The sequence below is a fragment of the Etheostoma cragini genome, chromosome 15 (assembly GCF_013103735.1).
Source record: "Etheostoma cragini isolate CJK2018 chromosome 15, CSU_Ecrag_1.0, whole genome shotgun sequence".
Classification (NCBI taxonomy): Eukaryota; Metazoa; Chordata; class Actinopteri; order Perciformes; family Percidae; genus Etheostoma; species Etheostoma cragini.
In genome coordinates, this window is record NC_048421.1 from 14,707,696 (window position 1) to 14,730,209 (window position 22,514).

Below are 22,514 nucleotides of genomic sequence, written 5' to 3' on the forward strand. Positions count from 1 at the left end.
TTTGGTATATGGAGCAGTGTGTGATTTCATAAAATGGTCTGAATTTCTCTCCCTCCAGCAGTGACAGTACGTGATATTTATGTTGCAGCTGTGTTTTCAGAATCATTTTGGCATTCCTCTTTGCACAGCAGTGTGCTTCAAGGATGGAGGTCGGTGCATCAAGCATTGATGCCACTAAGACTCGCCATTAGAGCGGCCTTACTTAGCAGCTCCCTGCTATGTTTCAAGCCTTGAATATAATCACAGATACAGAAAAACACCAAAAGCTAGGTGCTGTCTGAATGCAGACCTACGTGATCGACAGCATTCACACATGCAGCAGTATATTTCAACGTGCCAGTGTGCAAATCATGTCATCTGCGTACATACAATGGGCAGAGACTGCTTTGTAAATATCTTTTATTAAGGTATGTGGCCAACCAATGACTCTGGACTCAGGATACATCCAAACACATACTTAACATTTTGAATTCTAAAAGGTGCGAACATGTGATGCTACAGAAAACTAGGCACAATGTACGATGACAAAGTGTTTACATTGGTAAAAATCATAAATCCAGTTCTGCTCTGACGCCATTTTTCTCCAGGATGCTCATATTGTTTATGTTTCTGTGTAATTCTCAGTTTGTTTCCATATATGATATTTTTCCACATTAGAAAAATCTAACACACATAGACAAGCTATCCGATCTTCAATCAAAGAGCTCCATAGGGAAGTAAAGTTGTTAAATATGACAGCTATCACTATGAAGGCGATACCTCAACAAGTAGGACAACTTATTAAGATGACACAACATAAAGTGCTATTCTCATTATTACAAGAAGAGAAGCTTATTTCTCACAGTCTCTAAATGCTTTCACATATATTTTAAAATGTAGACTAAAAAGGATCACATTAGCTTAATCTGTGTGGTCTGAAAGACATACAGGTTAAATTATTTAGTTAAATTATTTCATCATTTGCAGTGCCAACATTCTACTGCATTCTTTTATGTTCGTGACACAGGTGGAGTGTCCATCAATATGTACAGTACAATAAGAAAAATGCCTTCACTTTATGTCATAAAGAAAGAGAGGACGAGCGAGGCCAAACAGGGTGCAGAAGATGGAGATGACACGCTGACATTTGATCAATGATGACTGGTGCACCCATGAGTACAACACTACCTGCATGCACAGACTGACTCATAATGGTTCAACACTGATGTCATTCCTCTCAATACACCTCCTCCTCCCTCTTTTTCCCTGCATCCTCCTCCAAGCTGTCAGTGAAACTTAGACTCCTTGTCATGGACAGAAAGCTCCCCATTGTGTTGTTTTTCTGGCAGACTTGCCGCCGTTTGTTTCCCACTGTTCCAGCTCTAGTGAAGTCATGTTATAATGCTGTGCAACATTTGCAACACCCACTGCAGCTCTTTGGCGGGTCTCTGCAGAAAGAAAAAACAACCCTCTAATGCCCGTCAAGCTGCTTCATGTGAAAACAGGAGAATAGAAACTGCTAGTGCTACACTTGGAAGGTCTTGCTCAGTGCTCACAACAACCAGCCATGCGAGGGAGGACCACCTTCCCCCGTTTTTTCTAGAGATTTGCAAGTTTTACCCCCCTTCCTTTTCATTTCTCCAGCATCATCTTTGCTTTAAACAGTGAGACTAAAGATTTAGGCCCTAGACAATCCCTGCTGAGTTATCAACAAGGTACTTTGCACCAAAATGTGTTTCTGTATGGATATGCCATTAAGTAAAAAGAAAAGGCAAGGAACGTTTTATCAGGTGTTCCTTCAGGTTTAAGTTCCTGTTTTGTAGATAGATTTGAAAAAAAAAAAATTTGCTTTGCAATATTCGTTGAGTTGACCTTTCTGTGTAACATGGGGTCTACTGGCTGATTTATGCTCTCTTACCAGTAACAAAAATATGCTGACTCATTTTTGTCAGGGGAAGTGTTTTTTTACGTTCCCTGTGCAGTGATCCCCAGAGGCTTCACCTTTCATTTAAAAAAATCTGCTGATTTCTGCCCTCTCAAGTTGATGAATGCAGTCAAAACTCAGCCTGTCACTGCTGAGGTTTTTTGGATTGTGTCTACTCCTTTCATCTGATTCTGATCTCTGTCTGAATGGCAGCAATGTTCTTTGGCTGGCAGTCGTTGTCCTTGGCAAGTGCCTCATATTGTGTAGCTACTATTAGCTGATATCAGTCCTCAGGCCAAAGACCCTGACATGAGCAGATAGCAGATGAGACATGCAGAGTGGGCAGGAAAAAAGAAAAGGACACTGACAGAGGCATCATGTTCCCAGGACAGGACTCAGCCTCCTCCCACGCTGGTAGACATCTTTTTGATGGAGGAAAAAAAGATGTGATCTGGCATCTGGCAAGCATATTTAAAGCATTGTTGATTTGTGCACTCTTTTTCTAACTAAACATTGATGTTTGCATCGGAAAGATAAAACTAGACTGCTGAAAAACAGTTCCTTTGTAAGAGCAGGACAACTGCATGACTGTACACTCTATTGAAGAAAGTACATGAAATCAACGGCAAACCACATGTTCAAGGACGCTGTGGTTCCAGCTCTTTGCAGAAGTGTGTTTGGTTAGAGTTAGTCAGCCCTGGTTGGAAAAGCTGCAGCTGTCGTTTTGCCCAGTGCAGGGTAAAGGAAGGGATATATAGATGCGTTCCTCCCAGGGGGAAGTAGAAGTGGAAAGATGGTGCGTTGAGAACAGAGGCTCAGATCTCCTCTATGGAGTCGGCAGGGACCAGCCCTCTCTTCTTCCCGCTGCTCAGCCTCAGAAACACCTCTCCGTCTTCTCGCTTCCCCACACAGATCTGAAAGGAGAAGGCAGGCGCTCGGTTGCTCTATTTTCAAAAAGTAACAGATTCTGAAATATAAGCCCAGATTTTATTTTTAAAAACTATTTCAAAATTTAAGAAATTTGACACATTAATAGATCTTCTAAAACATAGGTAGAATTGCAAACAGATATATCCAATTTGGCTGAAAATTATGGGAGTAGTATATATTGTAGTCTCATAATCTTGTAAGCTTGAACAGTGCCAAAAGAATGAATGAAGATGCCTACAGTTATTCAACGTATTTATGCTTAGTATATCTTAATTCAGAATTCATTATGAATTGAATTAATTGTAAAATTTTAAGCAAAATCAACAACACAAAACATGGATAAAAATACTTTACTATTTAATAAGTAATCAGCAGCTTGGAGGGGGGGGGCATACATTGTGGGTAACAATTTAAAGTGATCATTAAAAAAAACTTTTGTATCTTTTCTTGCTGATGTGCTTTATAGTGTCAACACACAGACACAGGGATTATTTTGGTGCCAATCCTTTGATCACACCCTACCCAGGATGCACCCCGCCTCTCACCCAGAGTGGGCTGGGATGGGCTCCAGCACCCTGCAAATCTGCACAGGATATTGTGGGCACCACAAATAGACTGAACCCTTATGATCACAAACTAAATGATTCCAAATGCCATTGTAGATTTTTAAGGGGTGTAAACATAAATTAGACTAAGAAGAACAGAGAAATAAGTAATCTAACAATCCAAAAATATTAGCGTACCTGGGATTCCTTCACGGCCATGTGTCCTCTCTCTCGGTTGCCAGGAAGGCCCTGGACAACCCGCCACACTCTCTCCCCTGGCCGGACCCTCTGCACAAAGTTGGAAGGGAAGAAGCCAACTTTGTCCCCGCTCTTGCCCTGAATAAACAAGGCAGAAGGGTACAAACAATTAACAATTGAAATGTAACTGGTTGTCACCATGACATTACATACTGTTAATAAAGTACTAAGCTGTTTTTTATGGGTACTGATTCATCGGGTTTGTCCCTTTATATTAGTTTTCGTTGTTTGACCGATGATGAGCCAGATGAACGTCTGTTATGTCTGACACAAACGTTTAGACTGGCTGACCATTTCTGAATTTACTGATATGTTTCAGAATTGTTAACACCTGTGAGGTTGGTAATAACAAGTTTCTCCATTCTGAAAAACAATGGGAAATGCAAAACACAGTGACACAGATGGCAACACGTTTCTGTCTGTGCAGTGATGACTCATTGTGGCTGCACAGACAAGTGTAGAAACAACCTAAGAAGAAGGAACACAGATGTTTGAGTAAACCTAATTATGCAGCAATATTTCACAGTTTATCACCCTCTGCCTAAGGTGTTGATGTCTTTATTTTGTATTATAATCTGTATATATTAAGTGAATCACAAACCATACATTAGTGATGAACAGATGATTCACAAATTATACCTAATTTAATGGTTCCTTTGAGCGGCACTGTTTAAAGTGTATAATGACTTCATCTTCACCTTAGGCTACATAAGTGCTAGTAAATACTGGTCCACTGATGGAAGATACACCAACTCTGCACTTTAGTTAAGTCTGTGTGCATTTTCCTTTGTCTGTGATGGGAAACACGGTCCCACACAGATGCATTTGTTTCCATCAGGACCAAAAGAAGCTCATTACTGACTCAATAAAGACCTCTTTGAGCTTGCAAAACTAGTCAAGTTTATTTGGGTAACTCTTGGTAATTTTTGGAAGAAATTATATTATTCTTCTGTTGCTGCCTGCATGTTTATGACAGGCAAAAATGGAGCAGGTGAAATGCATTAAGGGATGTTTTTAAAGACTTGAATTAAACCGTGCACACAAAAAACGCACATGCACACGTTTCTGTGCACTCAAATACACATTATGAAGAACACAAGTAACACAGGTTACAGACACACACACACACACACAGATGGTTGCAAATGATTAATTACCCACCTTCCACCACTCTTCGTTAGAGTCGTCAGTGACCTGCACACGATCACCGGGACTAGAGGAGGAGATAAAACATGAGAGAATGCGAAAAAGGAGGAATGAAGGGGAGCAGTGATTGAGGCAGAGAAGAGAAGGGGAGAGCAGAGTAGAATACACGATGGGGAGATGAAGTGGGTGAGAGAGTGAGAGTGGCAAGCAAAAAAAAAAAAAAAGATAAAAAGAAAGTTGAGTGTGAGGACAAAGGATTTTATTGCCAGGCTGCCATAGAAAGCTGTTGTACCCACAGTAACAAAGCTGTGGAGGTGAGACTTGTGTCCCTCTGTAGAGGTTACAGAGCAGCCAACACACCACAGGCATAAGGTCTACGTGAATTACAACTCTGTAGCGTCTGCTGCAGTGAAGGCTAGACATATTCAGCAGCCTACCTGGCCTGCATGCTAATGATGCAACACACACAGTTTGTACTGTATATACAGAGTATCTTTAAAGTTAATGATTTTTGTTTTAAAGAGACAACTATGTATATATATGTATGAGCATATACATGAATGTATGAAAATATTGTATTGGTTTTGTCTTTTGCAGCCCATACTAGTCAGAGCACAGAAGCACAGAGACACATCATGCTTTTATTAGTTCACATATATTGGGCAGTCAAACAGACACACTCACACACACACACACACACAGAGCCACAGCACAGTCAGATGGATCTACCTGTCCCCCAAACCATTCATAGACACACATCCTGCCCTAATTTTACTGCTCTGTCCTTCCTTTCTTCTATTTTCTCATCCTTCTTCATCTTATAAAACCTTTACTATAGTGTATACTACATTCACGCTTAAATTTCTCTGCCTATTTCTCCCATCCGCTTGCTCTCTCTCTCTCTCTCTGCTTATGATAATCTTTAGCTTCATGCCATCTCCCCTTATGTCTGTCCGCCCTTTCATCTCTCAGTTGTTCAGTGTCTTTATCCTCTCCCCTGCTGGGAACACAGCTCAGTCGCTAGCTCTGTAAAGGGGGACAGTGATGGGCTTCCAGTTTATAATTAGTCGTCCTTAAGGGCGCCCTGGAACTGTCCTCTGCAGATGGTGGGGACATTTTCATCCTGCATGACACCAGTCGGCGCAAAAATACAGACAAAGCAAATGTGCTCATGCACAGAATAGCAAAAACACAAAACCACACATTCCTTTCTGTGGACACAAAAGAAAATGCGTGCAGTAGGCAGTCTGTTTGGCTTTTACTCACTGAAGTTCCAGGTCATTCTGTTCCTGAGGCAGAAACTTGTAGAGCGCTACATAGGTGTGGATGGAGTGAACTTCAATGCGCTTGGGCACCTGGATACAGGGAGACAAAGGGACGGGGAGGTAGTAAGATAGTAATAAACGCTCGAGGAGGAAAACGACAAGGGGTGACAGTCTGCACAGGGGGATTAAACAGAGCGGTACCATCACACTGCTCTCCTCTGCAGGAGTCTCATCTTCTGCTGGAGTCTCATCTTCTGCTGAAATCTGAGCCTGGCTGCCGCTCTCATCTTCCTCCTCGATCTCAATGTCGGGGACAAGGGTGTCTGAGGGTGGCGAGAAAATTTCTTTGAAGGTGCCAGGCATCAACTCACCCACACATGTGCAATCGTGCATGCCATTTGTCACAGTAAATCTCTCTCTCATACACATACACAGAGAGACATGCACAGCATATGCATAGACACACATAGACCCACACAGGACATATGCCTATCCACATACATGGAGACACAGACACACAGCAGTGTTTACCCCCTGTCTCCTGAGTTATGTCTTCCTCCATGCTGCACTGTCTCTGCTGCATCTCCTCACCTCCCTCCCCCTTATCAAAGATGGAAATTAAGAGAAAAATGTCAGCACCGGGATGTCAAAGAGAATGCATTTGATAGTGGCTGTAACACTTTTCTCTGCTCTAAATCACTCAGAATGCACACACAGATCAGTAGTTCTCAGTGTGGTAGCGGGATCTGCATTCTTAGGGGGTTTAGAAAGATTTGCACACTAGTTCCACTACATGTTTAATGAGAAGAACACAAAGACCAGTGTCATCCATCATGCTCCGTATAGATGACACCCTGGTGCTTAATTATAACACACCATGGGCAAAGTTAGATTTACAGTAAGTAAGGGACTAGCATTACCTCAAAGAGAGGAAACTTTTGAAAGGCTTTGAAATTAATTTTCAAGCAAATGTTTGACATTTTAGGAATTACTTTGTCTCACTTTCTTTCTCATTTGTTAGATGATGAGATTGCAGTAGGCTGTTTATCCCTACCCTCTAATAAGACCCACAGAAGCGTTCTCTGTGTGAGAGGTTAAGGTGGTGGTTGGTTCTAATGTCGTTGACGTTGTGAAACGGTCGCAGCTTGGTTATATTTAACCACAAAACCATCTTGGTTCAAATTGAAAAGATGTTGTGGTCTTGGTCCAAATCTGATTTTAATTCAAGTGATGCTGAGCGCGAAGTAGCTTCGTTTGTCCTGTAAAGTTAAAACAAACTCACTGCTTACTTTTTTTGTCAAACGGGATTCAAACTCATGTTTGACCCCTCCTCATAACAAACTTGGCACTTTTATGCTTTGTCATATTACTTTCTGCTTTGCTACCTTCATGATTACTACAGCCACTAAAGGGCTCCACCACTTTAAAGTAGATATGAGTCCTAATTGCTGCTTTATCAAACAACCTAAGGGAGCGTTTTTGGGGGGAGGACAGTCTCAAAGATTGATACCACTCTATCAATCTCCACCAGAAAGGAATACAAGTATTTCCCAACATGTCACGAAATTCCTTTAATGGTTAATCCTTAGTCATCTTTAATTTCATTCAGCCAATTTTGGCAAATATTTCTCGATGATTTGTTAAGTTTTTACAAAATATGGCAGAATTAAAAACTAGAGAGAGTGGTGCTACAAATGAAAGCACCCCAGTTATATATGGTCCCAATACTTGACCAGTGAGTTTACCAATGTCGTAAAACCTTTACGGCAACTGTCCTCCTGCCCTCCCCACCAACCACAGGGTTATGATGTCATACCAGGCTGCGTGTTGGCGACTCTGACAAACTGCCAAAACTGGAGCGGCTCATCTGTGCCAAGGACGTCCCGTAGCGCAAGGCGGCATACACGGGGTCTACACGCATCCGCGCAGCCTCTGAAACCACACGCACACGCGTGCACACACACGCACGCACACGCACGGACACACACACATTTATTTTCACTATATTATAAGAAAGAAAAAATGTCATGCTCCACACACAATTTGGACTCCACATTGAGATTACACTGTACACCATTATTATTGTGCCAATCTAGAGAAACCAGCGAGTCTAAATTTAACTGTAGTCAGTCCTGGACCAAAGTGACCCACTTTGGATCAGACAGAGAACAGCAGTCAAAATTAAGGAGACATGATAGTTCAATAATTCTTCATGTTTTGATTTATTCATACATTTACTTATTCGCCGGACATGTGTCTTATAGTTTTAATCGCCGTAAAATGAATCATCTGGAGCTGTAGTTGAGTAGAAAGGGAATAAGAGATGAGATTTCAAATATGGAAATCCTTCACTGCTACATTTCATAGATGGCAGTGCTGGGGTGCTATCAGAGTATTTCTGAAGTTAGGAATTAAATATCCTGCTTTTTTCCGAGGGGCCAGACGTGTATTTTTGTGTGTGTGTGTGTGTGTGTGTGTGTGTATGTGTATGTGTGTGTGTGTGTATGTGTGTTAGTGCGCGCAGGATTAAATTGTAATGATTTGCAGTTTCATATTAAGGTCAGTGCCTCCATGCTCTTGTCAAATAAGTGCTAAATTAAACAGGAATGCATAAATTCTGCATCAAGAATGCCTTTAGTCTGCCTGGTGTAAGTATTTTGAGGTGATACAGCTTATGTGTGTTTTAAATTGACTGTAGCAAGGAGGAAGCATTTCTACAAAGATCAATTCATTACAGGTGAAGAGAGTAAACAGTGGAAACGTCGTGCTCAGACACTATAATCCTCAGAAAAAATTATTCTCTGACCTTCAGATTTTTTTCAGTGCAGACAGGAGAGTTCTATATGTAATATGGCTTTATCCTTCTTCAAACTGTAAGCTAATAACATTCAATATCAACTAGTTTGACCAGTGAATAATGTATTAGACCGATCAACATTATTCTGACGTGTCTAATTTCCTAAACTAGTCCTGCCTAAATCAAAGGCAAACTTGTTTTCCACCTTAGAAAACGCAGCTCTTGTTCTTGTTTAAATAGAGAAACAAATCCTCAACCCTGACAACATACATTTCAATTGGTAGCTAATCAGATTGTATTGTCATTGAAGATTGCAACCTAGAGTGTTGACTGTAAGTACTTTACTCCTGCAGCTATTAGACTGTCGCCCTCATAAATGTGGTTTAATACAACACAATACACTGCTTTGCCGAAAGGCAGTTGATGGGAAATCACAGAGTGCGCAAGTAAGTCCTTTCATTAAAAAATGACATCTAATATTAATGTGTTCAAACACGAACTCTGTATTTTACCTAGCCTTTAGTTAGCATGAGGTCTCTTTGCAGTGTGTGTGTTTGTGAGTTTGGCGGGTTGCAGTCTCAGCTGGCCCTGGCAGTGTCCCAGGCGTCATGGTGCGCAGCTCGGGGTGATAACAGAGCTGTAGGTTAATTGTACCCTGATTCATGGATAGCACAAGGAAGTGACAGCTTAAGGTGCTAATCCTGAGCCAGCGAGGTTTGCAGTATGTTACTTACACAGATGTTCATCCAAAATGTATGATCAAGCTGGTATTCAGAGCTGATGATGAAAGGAAGAACAGATTCAGGTACTTTTGGGACACAACAGTCTGAGCTTGGACCACTGTGTTCTAGCTTTCAGCGCATTTACTTGACAAAGAGACAACCAGCAAATGTGAAGATTTGTTCGCTTACGTAATTGTATGCCTCTAAGTAAAAATGTGATTTTGTTGGAATGGAATTGTTGGTGAATTGGAGGTGAATGTAATGATGAAGAGAGCTAGACTTAGACGTATTGGGAAATAGGCAGCACTTTATGTTGAGAAGGCTTTTCCCATGCAAACTGAAGTGCCAGATAATAAAGTAATACCCTCCATCTCTCTCAGGATGTACAGTAAAAACCATGAACAGAAATACAAAATCATAAATAATTAGACCTTATCTTTATATATATATATATATGTATATATAATTTATTCATAATTTCTTTTCACATACTTTCAGGTTGCAGACCGTCCGCCAGCCTCCAAGAGGAACTGAATTTGTTCTTCCTCTTTATATTTTCCCACTTCATGCTCCTCGGGTGTCAGGTGAGATGGAGACAGTTCTGGTTGTATTAAAGTGCATGCACAAGCACACAAAAATCTACAACAAAAACCAAAGGCTAGACAAGAGCAACACCGCAAAACAAAAGCCCATGGGACACATACATAAAAATGCACGTGCACTCACTCATACACACACAAACACACATACACACACATATGCACATACACGCAGACACTCTGGTTTGCTCACCTAGGCTTGGTTGAATTTCCTTGACAACAGACAGTTGGTCATTGACAATCATCGGCGAGCTGAAGTTTCGCTTGAACGCTCCAGACTATTGGAGGAGAACAGAAGGATAATTTTTTTTTGTTTACTTCTTGTATATAGGCTGATCTGATGGGGAATCGGCTCTATGTAGTGGTTTTAGGACATTCATGGAGTCATTTGAAAATTACTGAATCAGAAACACATGAAGACACACAGTATGGTGCACATGCTGCGGGAAAAGAGCTCATTTCTGAAATTAAGCCGCAAACCGAAGCAACGTGTAGCTCTCTTTGCTGCTAATTACAAACAATGAATCCACTTAACCACTTACTAGTATGCACGTGGTTCACACAAAGGCATGGACATGTGATTCTGTGTGTGTGTGTGTGTGTGTGTGTGTGTGTGTGTGTGTGTGTGTTTGTGTCCCCGCATGGGTGCAATATCGCACTCAGCTATCAATTTGCCCTTACTTGCAAATGAGCCACTCACACACATGATATTTTACCTTTTCCCTAGCTCTCCTTCTTTGTCTTCTATCAAACTGCACAGCCGTTTTGAACACAGTGCTCCTAAGAAGTGCTCTCAGAAGGTCTCACCTCTTGCTGCATGCTAATGTCCTGCACTAGAGAATCACAGAAGCTGTCTGGAAACACTCCAAATTTGCTGCCTAGTGCACTACACTTCTCAGATCAAGAGGGTTATTCCAGTGTTTGTATCAAATGTTTTTTCAATGTTTCATTGTAGGCTACTAACTGTAAGACCATTTCATAAAACAAATCAAAGTTCAAATTGCAGGTACAATTGTGAAGTCCACGTTCATGGTAAAGTAACCATGGTAACAATGTTATTGCTGAGGTTATACAAATCATGATTGCAATCCAAATTGTTATTGATGCTGGTGTTTTTGTAATCTGGCTGTTAAAAATGTTCAGGGAAATCAGAGAAATCAGAGGTTAGACTGGACTGAGCAGGAGGAACCTGTGTTGTTAAAACAATACACTATCAGAGGCTTAGTTTGTTCTATGGTTTAGATGTTGTGGCACATTTTCATTCTCTTTATCAATGCAAAAAAAGATTTTGCTTCCACATTAGTGAAGATGTGTTGTTACTTAATGTATCCACGGTTTCCCTTATTTAATTGATCAGGACTTTTTTGCGACACAATTTAAACACTCAAATGTTAGCTTAGCCTAGCTTAGCACAAAGACTCAAAACAGGCGGAAACAGCTAGCCTGCTAACCTTCTGTCTGAAGGTAACAAAATCCACACAACAGCGAATCTAAAGGAAATCAATTAACATGTTACTGTACAGCTTGTTTGTTTTATCCTTAAATTTGTCGTTTTTCTGGGGTTTGAGCTGGACAATTTCTTGGTTAGAAGCAGTTGCCAGGCAACTAGCAAAGACTCCAGAAAGTAACTTCCCCCAGCCAAGATATAGTCTGGCACATAACCTCCCTAAAATGAAAATGAATTTGTAGTTTTGATGGATATTGTACTATGTAATTTTGTATATAATTAGTGCGCTTTAGAAGTGATAATATGCCGATTTTGTTTTCTTTAGACAGCTAGCTGTTTCCCCGTTTCCAGTTTCTGTGTTAAACTAAGATAATCGCTGCTGGCTTAAGGATAATTCCTATAAGGATATTTGTTCTAAAATTGAAGAGAACTAAATATTTTCCTGGGATGCTTTGTGCTATCAGATAGAAATTGTTTTTTCATATTTATAGACTGTTGATTGTGGGTAGACTACACGGCTGAAAAGACAAAGACGTGAATTACCACACACACAAACTAATCTAAATCTAAAATACATTATTGCCCATACTGTATGATGTGAAGTACATTGCATACCATGACAAACAGCATGTTTCATATATATAAGGGCTTCAAATCAAATCACAAAACTTCTGTGGGTGAATTCGCACCTTCCCATGACACAGCTGCTGCGATAGTTCTGAGGTGCACCACAGGTGAGCAGCCATCTTACATGTTTTACACCGCAGGGCCTGTTTGGAGTTTCCTGTGGAGAGAGAGACAGAGGTAAGATAATGTGTGCAGAGGACACAGACACGGAGGCAGCAACTTCTATGTAACAGAAATACACATATAGCAGGCTGCAGATCTGCAAAAGGTAGAAAGTCCTAACAAAGCAAAGAGCATGAGCAGGTTTCCCTCCTCTCAGGTAGAGAGTGTAATCAAGAGCTGTCCCAGTTTTATTAAGCTGGCACTGACACTAACAGCTTCATAATCAACTGCTCCTCTTTCAAAACAACATGGAGTGATTGGAAACCAGCAGGAGATATTTCAATTATAATCGATTTGGCACTGGATCATCTTGCTATTTCATCTTTGTTCTCAAACACTTCAGTGATAAAAGCCTATGAATATTGAGATGTTTCCCCCCTAAATAAGAAATCTTCTGTTGATTTTTGAACGTTTTTAAAGATTCAGGGGTTGATCCTACAAACAAAAGATAAATAAAATAGACAAGTTTCTTCTAGATGCGGATGACATTGCAAAAAACATTGATAAAACAAAACGCATGGCTCAGTGAAAACTTTGAAGAGGAAAATGGATTCTACCTCATCAGCCTAACAAGGAGACAGACACTGGACTGTGTTCAGGTACTGCAGTGGAGTAGGGCTTGAGCGAGATGATGCATTACACAAATAAACTCACAATGCATGCAGAATTTACACCACAGACACAAAAGCAGAAGAGCAGCTTGGAGTCTGTAATCAATCATAGTGACAGAAAGTAGATCTCAGCAATAATACTAGCATCAGCTAGTAGTTCATACAAGTGGCAAATTAGGGATGAGAGGGTTCACACGATCTGCAGCACAGAAATCCCTGTTGTAATCTAATAGTCTGTTCACAGATATATAAAAAAAGAGAGCTGCAGTGAAGACACAGTCCAATTGTAATATCTAATTTTCCTTACTTGGAGAAAAAACAATACTTTTGAAAAGTCATTTGGGATTTTTCTTTGAATGGGATTGTTCATGCTACCCTACCTGGAGGAGTAGTTTGACATTTTGGGAAATATATTACATTCGTTATATAAGAATTCCTTATCTAACTCTCAATTTTCTCATCTAACTCTCTGCTATGAAGTAAGTGCATATCCCAAAAGGTCAAACTTTTGCTTTTAGGAATTGTAGTATTCCAAATCCTGATCTGCTATGAAAACATTGTCCCTATATCTATATCTGATAATGTTTAATGTCTTAAGCACAATATGTGATGTTCTCCAGTTTGCACTAGATGGGATGCCATATACACAAACACCAGTCCAGGGAGTAGATCGAGGACCTTACCCACTATCATGTGCTTGCAGTGCTGGCAGTTGGTGGGCTTGCGAAAGACATGGTCCTGGAAAGAGTGGGTAATCTGAGGTCGGGGCGGCTTGATGGGCAAAGATGGGGAAAGGCTGAGCGAGGGGGAGTGGGAGGAGATGGAAGGGTTGGGGCTGAGAGATGGTGAAATGGACGGTGAGCGGTCGCCGACGAGAGGAGAGCCAGGCAGCAGTGGAGGAGAAGGAGGCGGCAGGTCAGGGAGGAAATCTTCAGGCAGGCGAGCGTCGCTGTAAGACCTTTGGAAGAAGTTCTCCACGCTTTTGCTGCGCATGAGGGTCTTGAAGGACAGCGAGCGTTTTAGTCTCTGGAGCTGTACACACACATGCACACACACACACACACACATTGACAGAGACAGAGAATAAGAGGGTACACTAAGAATAAACACAAGATTAACAAGAATGTAGCGACACATTGGGAGCAATAACAAATGTCCAATATACCCTCAGGGCAGCACAGGCAATATTCTGGCATCCATAAACACTCTGCTCTGATCTGTACAACACGGGGAAAGAGGGTGGCTCATGAAATGCAATATCACCTCATATGGAAACAACACATTGAGAGCTAAGATACCTGTATGTTCCCTTCAGTGAGACCAAGCATGTCTTTCGCACAGTCACATTTAATAGGGCAGCTTGTGCATTTGGCCCATGGTTAAACAAGATAAGCCACCCAGGGCCTTGCATCAAGAACTGCTGTGTGTAAATTGTGTTTTCTTGGTAGTGTCGGCAGGGGGGCTATTGTGATGAAATGAAACAAGACAGTTTACACAGCGTTATCATCTTTCAACAGCCTATCTATAGGGTTTTTATCTGATGAAGTCTGCTCATTGGGTAGATTGATTGTGCCACAGGCTTGAACTACAGGGCTGATGCATCCGTCCTCACATGCCTACAACATCCAACAATTTTAAACTGCTTGTACCCTCTCTCATGTGTATTGACATAACCAGCCGTGCATGTATCTTGTAAGCTGCATTGACTAAACAGTATTCGACAATTGATGGTTGCTGCATTTCAGAAACATAATAACCAGAATAACCAGATAACAAAACGTCACATCAGCCGCAAAAGTCTGTAAGCGCTGCAGTCTGCAGCCATCTATCATTGATTGGCTAGATAAACGCATGTTTACTGACGTTTCCCTCCGGTTCTGTGAACAGATGATGATGCTCGTTTCCCGAGGGATAGGCAGCTATTTGTTACTCTGACATGCAGTGGATGCGGGAGAGCAGTGTGAGGGCGTGGTGGTCTCGCAGGGAGAGAATGGATCAACACAGACAGACAAACAGACATAATCAGTACGCCACAGACACTCTGCATGCACACTCTCTGCCTGTCTGCGCTTGCTCTCTGCTCAGTGCCAAACATAATCACTTTACAGGGACATGCTGTTTACAGCTCCGCGTGTCTGGGAATAAGATATGAAAACAGTTTGTCTATTTGAGTCCGTGTGTGTGTTTGTGAGGCACACAGATAAACAAAAGTCTATGTAACTGAGTGCATATGCTTCTTGTAAATCTCTATTAGACATTTCCCGTCATCAGATTAGACTGATGAAGACAAGCTAAGCTAAGGTAACTAATACAATGTATTGTATTTTAGCTGTGGGTGCACAGAATGGTGTTATTCTATGTTAACTGTCTCTAATAAAGTTGTAATTAATTTCCTTCAAACAGATGACTCTTGTCTTTGACTGTTGATTTCCAGTTTTTACCCTCTGTTAGAAGATTACAAAATTATCAGAGTAATCTAAAAAAAAACTACCAGCAAGCACTCATACTTATGGCACATACAAAATGTTGTTACCCGCTCAGACCCAACCGACGCCAATACGACTCACACAGGGTATTTATCAGACTTCACAAAGCTCCGTCTGGAGCAACAAAAGGCTTAGCACATATTTCACACCCTTTAAACAGACTTTAATTTTTAAAATCCGCACACTAGCTTCTTTGAAGTTGCCCAGAAAAATGTAAATTTCAACATGTCATTTTATTGTTTGAAAACCTTTGGGAGTGGTAGTAGCTCCGTCCATACAGACCAAAGACCAAAGAGTGTGGACTGGTAGCATCTTGGTGGTGTACTTTATTATAGAGTGGTAATAATGCTCTAAAGATCTCATGACCCTTTATGACACTCACTTTCTAAAAAGCCATCAATTCAGCAGTTATAGATGTCAGTAAGTCATTAGTTAAGTCTCAGCTATTTCTCATTCTCCAGTAAATAATCTTGATGAATTGAAGAGCTAGATTAAGTTTGGCTTTTACAACCTGGCAACCCAAATGATCTTTGGGTTACTGATTTCTAAAACATTAACAAAAAATCTATTTATTTAGTACAGTCTTGTGCCGAGCTCTTTCATTCAGAGCAGATGAGTGCTAGCATAGCAGCTTTGGCTAGAGCACATGTCTCAATTACAGCTAATCGAATCAACTGTCAGTGTGTGGGCCTAAAAAGCATTCCCGTTAGCTTCCATCTGAACATTAGCTGAGAGCGTCATACTTCTGTAATAGAGCCAGTTAGATACCGCGTTCCACTCGGGTTACGTCATTAGTGACATAAGAGATTAAAATGAATCAGCGTGAGCTGAAGTTAGCCACAGTTATACCCTGGTTGGGATGTATGATGTAGGCCCATATTTCTTTTTTTTGATCCCCTGTAATTTAATGACAATACCTGTCAAGAGAACTGCCTTTTTGAATCTTCTTTCATGTCTCTACTAACTGCACTTCTTACAAGTACTAAGTGAAGCCTTTCATCTGCAGACCTTGCTTCTCAAAAGAAACATTTGGGTTAAGTTCAGCTTGCTCTCGCAATAAATTATGGATATAATTCACATATGATTCGCAATGCCATGCAAAATGCAAAACCTTGCCCAGACACGCACCTGCACATTTAATGTTCTTCAAGCAGCAACAATCTCACGTAAAAGCCCATCATTCTCACATCTTCAATCCATATACCAACTCCAACTTGTTCTCACATGTAGCCAACATAAATGTCCAAAATCAATGCTCCATAGAGGGACAGCAGGGTTTGGGCAGACATAATTCAATAATAAAGCTTTTATTTAATCCGAATATGTGGCGCTTTCTCCCGCCATCAGAATTTAGTGATGCCAGGGCCCACAGGGCTGAGATATATATGGGATGCTCCAGCCTGTCCGGAGGTCAAGACTGAGCAACAAGGGCATAGTCCCACAGGGAATGAGACCATAAATACAGCATGTGGCCATAATGTCTTTTAGTGTGGACTGTTTTAAATGATTCACCCAGGAGAGAACACTTCAAATGAAGTAATTCCAGCCGTTTCTTCATTTAGAGGACGTAAAGCTAAAAATAAAAACACTCTCTGCAGTTTGGAATCTGGTGAAAAGGTCTTGGTGGTAAGGTCTGCATCACCTAATTATTGTATCTTTCTAAAAATCAACAAGCAAATCACTAGAATGGCCAGGTGGGCATGGGTGATAAAACGGACAGATTTATGCTAATTCTTTTTTTTCTTCCAAATTTCTCTTATTCTACCACTATCCGTGTTAACTCCCAAACCTTGCCAATCACCTTTGTGTAGTCAGCAGCAGAAGAGAAAAAGTGAAATAGAAAAAGGGGTGACAGGCACTGGAGCAGATATACACACTCCACTCCACAGTTTTAAATACAGTATCAATTCAACAAAGAGCATGTGAATGCAGTATTTTACTGTGCAGCCTGTAATTTCCACTTTAAAATTCTCCCCTGCATTGTGTCCCACCTCTGAGGCTAGACACGCTATTATTTCTTTTCTTCCATGGTAGACGTCACAGTGTCCGACCTCGTTCTAAGTGAGGATATTTCAGTCTCAAGAAGGATAACCCTGCTGTGAAAGACGCAGTTTCCTGGCTCAATCCAGTTCTAAGTCAGTGGTTTTAGAGGAAATGATCATCCTGTGGTACCTGGTACATGATACAGTTATATGCAGTGCACCCTCACTTTGTGGCTTCAATTGTTTTGGGCAGGTGATGTAAAACTTGAATAAGGTGGCAGGAAACAGGAATCTGGGACTGAACAGAGGTAAAAGGACAGAAACATTTACACATATCATTAAATCTCTGAGCACAGCATGCAAACAGCTTTAGTCTTTAGCATACAAATATATTTTGTGAACCAGTCCCAATAGTTCCTTTCTTGGCTAAAGTTTGTCATTGTCATGCTCGGCAGCCTGGCAAATTCCCTTTTTGAATACAAGATAGAGAAGCATAATCACAGGCTGCTTCCACCATTCTGTCCCTGTCACACACACACACACACACACACACACACACACACACACACACACACACACACACGTCTCTCCTCCTCTCTCTATGACTGTTTTAAAGAAAGAGAAACTGTGTGAAATGGAGTGGATTATAACCACTTCCCTCACGGAAGTAAAATTCCTAGCCCCAACAATTTATAACCCCGCCATGCAGCTTTGCCCTGGCAACAATCATCCACCCATTTTTTACTCACCCAATCACTGTTCACGCTAAACACCCCAAGCACAACACAATATCAGTGTCTGACAAGGGGAGGAGGATGTTATTTCTGAGTGAGCATCGGTGGCGACAAGTGAATCTCCCTAACGGATACCTTTCTTCCCCTCCTCAGCGATACACAAATAGATACACAGTTAGTTATCTTTGTAGCAACTTGTAGCCTTCTAGTGTCCAGTGCTCCAACAGCTCGCACCTTTCCCTGCAGTGTCACATCAATGAACATCACAGCAGAAAGAGCTTTACATTAATCAATGAGGACTTTGGCCCACTTCAGCCTCCCTCTGCGACTTACTCCCCTGCTCGAGTCTCTTGGGATCAGTGTCATCTCCCTTTGTCTGAAGACAAAGTGAATTGATGATTAATGAAATGTGAAGTGAACTTAAAAGTGTGTGGTTTCAATGATGCTGGGGGGTGAACTTGCGCAATGATAGCCTAGACACTAGAAATCAGTCTGTAGATCCTTCGCAACACTTCAGAACTCACAATGTTGAGTGACTGTAGATGACTACGATTAACACTGTCCTGTGTAAAAAAGCACCAGATGGAAATATCTCCTTTACAAAACAGCTAGACTTGGCCACAAACCGTTATGGTTTACGATTACTTGTCACTTTGCTTTGGAACTGTGGCCAGTTCTTATTTTCACACTGTAGGCAATTCCTGTCACCTTTTGTCAATCAACCAGCTGTGTGTGTGTTTAAGTGCTCCCATTGAGTGAAGAAGATTTGATGAAGAATCCAAATGGGACACATGAATGAATTTTGATGTTCTTGTCACACAGTTGGCAAGCTGACAAGTGGGCCAATCAATTAAGTCCTTATATCTCTGCGCTCAGGGATTGTCCTGTGCACTCATCTAAAAAAAAGAGAGGTTTACCCGCCCCGACATTACAAAGCGCTCCCAAAACATCACCAGCCCCGAGAGATCAAACAGCACTCAACAAAGAATGACGCACTATTTGCTGCCGATTACTGCGCAGGCATCTCGTCTGCTTCACCAATCACATTTTTGCCAGCCTTGGCAAAAGACTATGGTACATTGTTGGGAGCCAGAGACAAAGTCCATGCTTCCTTTCCTCTTAATCCTCTGGCAACGTCAGGGAGCATCTGTTATCAGAGCAGGCTCCTTGTCATCCTTATAATTAAAAAAACCATGGACACAGCTATTTGTCTGATTAGATTCCTTCAAAAATTAAACCCTGTGGCATGTTTGTTTTTTAATTTCAGTAATGGTCTTGATTAGGTGTTTAAATTAGATAGGGGTGGAATATTTATGCTAAGGATTTTTAATATACTGGGACCCCATCTGTACGTATAAGAGCCAAGCTGACATTAACTATGAGATTCTCCATCACGATTCCTTAATAGACTCATATATGGCTGCAAATTCATGACCCTTTCAGAGGCAGGGAGCTACTGTTTAGTTTAGATTACTCTGTCGTGTAAAGGGTTGTAAAGTGGCTAAGCTGGCCAATGATTCATGTGAATACTAATCAGTCCTGCTTGGCCTAACTTTTCTTGGTAGCAGCTGGTGAGGAGTGGAGAACTGGAGTGGACCACTCTAGAACTATAACTGCAGACTTTCCTGCTTCTCACAGAGAACAAGGTGTCACCTTGTTTCAAACATGTCCACAGCATGTGTGTGTTTGTGCGTGGGCAGCGAGATGAGGCATGAGGTGGAGACAAACAGTTGAGAGAAAGTTGTATCAAGTGTTTGGGCCTAATGAATCAAGTTTCCTAAAAGGCTTCCATTTAAAAGCCGGCATTGAGAAAGCTTTCACAGCTCCTGCACTTGAAGACTTTGTTTATACAGTCAAGTCAACAATTGAATGGACTCATAAGGACACTCTGTAAGGACATTTGAGGCTCACGCAGGCCTACGCTGTAAAAGGGATCCAGTTCTGCATATTATGCACAAACTGCAAACATAAATAAATGCGCTCATTTATCTTTATTGCAATATAAAATTTCTTGCTGCATGCAGCTACAAATTATTTGACAGTGTGTGAGTGCAGCAATGTGACTTTGTCCGTAATGCCCGAAAAGCAAATAGCTTCAACAATAAATCTGAAAGCATTAATTGAAACCATGCTTCTAGTACACTGATTAAAATTCATATAATCATCCTAAATCCTCTTTGAGTGTGTGTGTGTGTGTGTGTGTATCTGTATGTGTGTGTGTGTGTGTGTGCAGGAAGTGAATATGAAGAGGCAGACAGAGATGGGCAGACAGAGTGACATCACAACTTACGTGTGATGTTACACTACAGTGACGCAGTCATGATGAATACAACTGTAATTTTAAAGAATTTACGTAAATATTGCATAAACTGGTAGAATAATAGGGAGGAGGAATACAAAACTGCAAAATAAAAGGTAGCCTAATAACAAAATAATCTCTCTTTTTCTTAAGCCAATAACCTACAAGTGTATTATTTTTCCACGTTACAAAAATTAGAGTATAAACTGTAATAGAAATGAGTGCAAACTACGAAGCTCAATGTGGGTACTTGCCTTGGATGACATCGGTTGGATGGACATGGTGCTTGGACAGCGCTGGAGCTGAGAGTTGCTCTCCATCTCATTGTTCTCAGTCATCATCGACACCGGAATGGAAAAAGTCGTTCAAGACACAAACAAAATAAAAATAAAACTTTTAACTCCTCAAACTGTGTCCAATCGGTAGGAAATCTCCGGCTTTGGCCATGCACAGCTCGGCAAAGTGAAACCGATCCACATCACAGTGATTTGCACGCGCTGTGAGGTGGACGCCTTATGGTCATTTGCTCTCCAAATGCAGGTTGGTTAAACAGTTCATAAACACACACATACACACACATACACTCCAGCTGTTTATATTTCGCTCATGCCATGCAAGGACAAGCATTTAAGATTGAGGCTCATGGGTAAATGTACCGTCCCTTATAACGCATCTGACAACTCCAATGTGGCACAATTCCGTCCTACAGTTAAAAAAAAAGGTTCAAACAGCTAAATATCGATGTGGATATAACATCTTGTATTAGATCAGATCCAAACAAAGCGTGTGCTCTGATAGACGCTGCTGGGTGTAAATCCAAAGCGAACTGTGCCCTTCACCAAGGCACTGACTTAAATTTAAGCGCAATCGGAGGCACGCCTTCCCGTGCGTCTGAGGCGCATGATTGGGTCAATTTTTACAACTCAGCCAGGAATCGTTCAGAATTCACGAACGTGGGTTTATTTTAAGCCCAAATATAGACTACCTCCCAATTCGCAAACAAAGAGCTGATTTTCTCTTGGAGGCGATGGATGTTGTTTACCTCTGTAACAAGCAGGATGTTCCCCCTTCATTCACTCTCTCTCTCTCTCTTTTAAAATACATATAAAACGGGAATTGTAACTACATCAGTCCAACTAGTTACAAGGTCTATTAATGCCTGTAAGCTTTAATCAAATACTCACATGTACCTGTCCATGTAGCTCTCTGTCTGTCAGGCTAAAGGGGGGTTCAGACCACTGTAAACCCCCCACAGACACTACATGTTGCAACACCATATTAAAACAACATAAAGTGTGTAACTATTATGAATCAATGTCTGTTAAAAGTAATGACACAGGATGCAGAATTTTCTGCTGTCTATTTAATGAATTGTCTTCTAGCAGAAACATGACCCACATGTGATGAGCTGCACTACTTTCAGTTTGTCTTTGGAGTGGAAATAGGTTTTAACCACACTTTTATCATTAGTTCCTTGTCATTCCCCACCTGCCCTCCAAAGCACTAAATACAGAAGCAGTAGCTGCTAAGTAGCTGCTGCCCTGCAGGGTTAGAGATGCATCAGGGCTGGCATGATCTGTTTAAAGCAGCTAATAAGGCCGTAGGATTGGTTCCTCTGCTTTCAAATGCAATCTAATCTCCTACCTGGTTTTACTGGCCTCCTGGGGAGCATTTCTATTGATTGCTCCCTTTGTAACACATCAGATGAAGCAATAAGGTTGCGGTCACAGCTACAGATTTTTGCATTAACCCGGTGAAGGAAAACACAGGGAAAGTTTAGGTAGTAGTATTTTTTTAAAGCAAGTACTGCATCATTCACAGTGTGAGACAGAGAGGAAAGACTTCTTAAGTGATAGGCATTTTCTTTTCTATCTGCACGGCATTATTTCACCTAAGCATGACCTCAAAGTTTGCTCTAAGCTTTCAGAAAGTCCCTGTGCATGGGAGTGTTAGAGAAAGAGACAGAAGGAATACATAGGGAGGGAGCCGTGGTTATCACAT

At 41.2% G+C, this 22,514-nt stretch overlaps 1 protein-coding gene across 3 annotated transcripts; it reads right to left on the reverse strand.

Moving 5' to 3' along the window:
* Positions 1 to 385: 385 nt before the first annotated feature.
* Positions 386 to 21,365, reverse strand: LOC117958436 (SH3 and cysteine-rich domain-containing protein 2-like). 3 transcript variants are annotated; one of them, XM_034894838.1, is made up of 11 exons: positions 20,768 to 21,362; positions 13,696 to 14,044; positions 12,302 to 12,396; positions 10,359 to 10,443; positions 7,864 to 7,979; positions 6,579 to 6,648; positions 6,249 to 6,370; positions 6,049 to 6,137; positions 4,798 to 4,849; positions 3,577 to 3,714; positions 386 to 2,817 (listed from the first exon to the last, which is right to left on the reverse strand). In XM_034894838.1, exons 1-11 carry the CDS (start codon positions 20,852 to 20,854, stop codon positions 2,719 to 2,721), a joined length of 1,302 nt encoding a protein of 433 aa, XP_034750729.1. In that variant the 5' UTR covers positions 20,855 to 21,362; the 3' UTR covers positions 386 to 2,718. The 3 variants fall into 3 exon arrangements, with proteins under 3 accessions (XP_034750729.1, XP_034750730.1, XP_034750731.1); XM_034894839.1 differs by lacking the exons at positions 6,579 to 6,648; positions 7,864 to 7,979 and having other exon boundaries at positions 20,768 to 21,361; XM_034894840.1 differs by lacking the exons at positions 386 to 2,817; positions 3,577 to 3,714; positions 4,798 to 4,849 and adding an exon at positions 5,480 to 5,905 and having other exon boundaries at positions 20,768 to 21,365.
* Positions 21,366 to 22,514: the final 1,149 nt, after the last annotated feature.